Source organism: Cebus imitator, unplaced genomic scaffold (assembly GCF_001604975.1).
Source record: "Cebus imitator isolate Cc_AM_T3 unplaced genomic scaffold, Cebus_imitator-1.0 Scaffold121, whole genome shotgun sequence".
NCBI classification, from domain to species: Eukaryota; Metazoa; Chordata; class Mammalia; order Primates; family Cebidae; genus Cebus; species Cebus imitator.
This window is the reverse complement of record NW_016107436.1, coordinates 1,192,316-1,195,295: the sequence shown is the minus strand read 5'-3', so window position 1 is coordinate 1,195,295 and position 2,980 is coordinate 1,192,316. Positions and strand designations below refer to the sequence as shown.

The 2,980-nt window shown below is 41.9% G+C and overlaps 2 protein-coding genes across 3 annotated transcripts in view; both read right to left on the bottom strand.

Annotated features, from left to right (window-relative positions):
* The window catches only part of LOC108312025 (nascent polypeptide-associated complex subunit alpha-like), a 3,492-nt gene extending 3,086 nt beyond the window's left edge, over nucleotides 1-406 (bottom strand). The window contains exon 1 of the mRNA XM_037742434.1: nucleotides 398-406. Coding sequence (XP_037598362.1) covers nucleotides 398-406 — 9 coding nt within the window. The remainder of the gene's footprint in view (nucleotides 1-397) is intronic.
* Nucleotides 1-2,980, bottom strand: part of GDPD1 (glycerophosphodiester phosphodiesterase domain containing 1) — a 61,377-nt gene that overhangs the window by 11,660 nt on the left and 46,737 nt on the right. The gene's annotated exons all lie outside the window — the stretch shown is intronic.

Genomic DNA, 2,980 nt, shown 5'->3' with positions numbered 1-2,980 from the left:
CTTGGCTGGGCACAACTGGCTCATGCCTGTAACCCCAGCCAGCACTTTGGCAGGCTGAGGTGGGTGGATCACTTGAGGTCAGGAGTTCAAGACCAGCCTGACCAACACAGAGAAACCCCATCTGTACTAAAAAATACAAAAATTAGCTGGGTGTGGTGGTGGGATCTGTAATCCCAGCTACTCGGGAGGCTGAGACAGGAGAATTGCTTGAACCCACAAGGTGGCGGTTGCAGCGAGCCAAGATTGCACCACTGCACTCCAGCCTGGGCAACAGAGCAACACTCTGTCTCAAAAAATAAAATAAAATAAACTTATGCAACTTTGGAACCAGAGCACTAAAAAAAAAAAAAAGAAAAAGAACCACTGCATTGAGTGTGAATGAATAAAAAGTCATTACATGCCACATTTTCCCACTACCATTGTGTGCCCCAATTCTTTTTATGTTTATATTTTCAGTTTCCAACATCTGGAAATTAAAAGGCTGATGTAAAATTCTTATAAATCATACTTTAAGAATTGCAAAAGTAGGCTGGGTACAATGGCTCATGCCTGTAATCCTAGCACTTTGAGAGGCTAAGCTGGGAAGATCACTTGAGGTCAGGAGTTCGAGAGCAACCTCACCAACATGTAGAAACCCCGTCTCTACTAAAAATACAAAATTAGCCAGGCCTGGTGGTGGCACATGCCTGGTGGTGGCACATGCCTGTAATCCCAGTTACTGCGGAGGCTGAGGCAGGAGAATTGCTTGAACCCAGGAGGCAGAGGTTTCAGTGAGCCAAGATCATGCCATTGTACTCCAGCCTGGGCTGGAGTTTTCTTGAAACTCTTGTCTCAAAAAAACAAAAACAAAAACAAACAAACAAAAAAACGTGCAAAAGTTATATCAATTATATTGCATGTTGGTAACATGAATAACAAATTTTTCTGAGACATTTTTTTTTTTTTGAGACGGAGTCTTGCTCTGTCGCCAGACTGGAGTGTAGTGGCGCAATCCGGGCTCACTGCAACCTCTGACTCACTGGTTCAAGCGATTCTCCTTCCTCAGCCTCTGGAGTAGCTGGGATTACAGACCCATGCCACCACTTCCAGCTAATTCTTGTATTTTTAGTAGAGACGGGGTTTCACCATGTTGGCCAGCATGGTCTCAATTTCCTGACCTCGAGATCTGCCCGCCTTGACCTCCCAAAATGCTGGGATTACAGACGTGAGCCACCACACCCAGCCTATTGACACATTTTTACGGTGATGTTTGGAAATTGCTGCTGAAAGGTTTTTAGAGTTTTTAAATTCAAAAATGACAGAAAGCCAGAGGATTCTGGAAAAATATAGGAATCAAGGGAAATATTCTGTGATTATAGGCTAAAAGTAAGCCTTTTATTTTGAAAGAATTATAGACTTATGGAAAGTTGCAAAAATAGTATAGTCCCATGCAGCCTTCGCCCAACTTCCTCAAAAGGTGACATTTGATTAGTATAGTGCCAAAACCTGGAATTGATATTGGTATCTTACTGTTCATTAGACTACATAATTTATTCGATTTTCATTATTTTTTAAACACTGTCATTCGTTTGTGTGTGTGTAGTTCTATGCAATTTTAACCCATGTATAGATTCATGTAACCACTACCACAGTCAAGATACAAAGCTGTTTCATCACCTCTTTTCTCCCCTTTTATAGACAGTTACCTTGGGATCTCTCAGGCTGTGCTGCACATAAAACCTACTTGCATTAGGCCAGGCGTGGTGGCTCACACTCGTAATCCCAGCACTTTGGGAGGCCGAGGCAGGCAGATTACTTGAGGTCAGGGGTTCGAGACCAGCCTGGCCAATACAGTGAATCCCCATCGCTACTAAAAATACAAAAATTAGCTGGGCATGGCAGCACACGCCTGCAATCCCAGCGAGTCAGGAGGCTGAGGCAGGAAAACTGTCTGAACCCAGGAGATGGAGGCTGAAGTGAGCCTAGATCAAGCGACTGCACTCCAGCCTGGGCTGCAGTCTCCAAAACAACAACAACAACAAAATTGCTTGTTTTAATGGGAATCTCAATTATACTCTGAATCGTAATGATGCTGACTTTGCAAGTTTTTGCCTTCTCTGCTAGGAAGGAAGGCCTGCCCAAATAGATGTTTTGTTTTGTTTGTTTATTTTTTAAGGCTAGTCAAATGAAACAGTAGGAATGGAGAAGGAAAGAAATCGGCAATTGGTTGTAATCAATTAATTGTAAACACCACTACACTCAGATCAGCCACCAAAAAGTTCTTTGTATTTAAAAATTGCTACTTATATCATGGTATTTCTTCTCTATTACAGATTATTTCAGCATCTTCAATGCTCAAGATTTTTTAACATCTTAAATTTTAAATTCTCTTAGCTGATTATTTATGTAAACTTGCTTATGAAGGTTTAACTATCATTTTAAAGCACATAAAATTAATTTTTATACACTTGTTTTTTTGAGACAGAGTCTCGTTCTGTTGCCCAGGCTAGAGTGCAGTGGTGGAATCCCAGCTCACTGCAACCCCCGCCTCCCTGGTTCAAGCCATTCTCCTGCTTCAGCCTCCTGAGTTGCTGGGATTACAGGCATGCGCCACCATGCCTGGCTAATTTTTATATTTTTAGTAGAAATGAGGTTTCATCATGTTGGCCAGGCTGGTCTCAAACTCCTAACCTCAGGTCATCCACCCGCCTCAGCCTCCCAAAGTGCTGGGATTACAGGCATGAGCCACTGCACCCGGCTGATATATTTTCTTTAACCAGAAAATTTTCAGTGGGTAGATGGTCCTGCTTTTACATCTTATTTAATAATCATGAACTTGCATGATCTTGGCTTAACTTCCTTAAGTCCATTTCGGGTGTTAGGGTAAAAAGAAGCTAAAGGTGAGGAACCAGATAATTTTTTTCTATTTTTTTTCCTGAAGGATAATAGGATTTTTTTTTTTTTTTTTTGGAGACAGTGTCTGGCTCTGTCACCCAGGCTG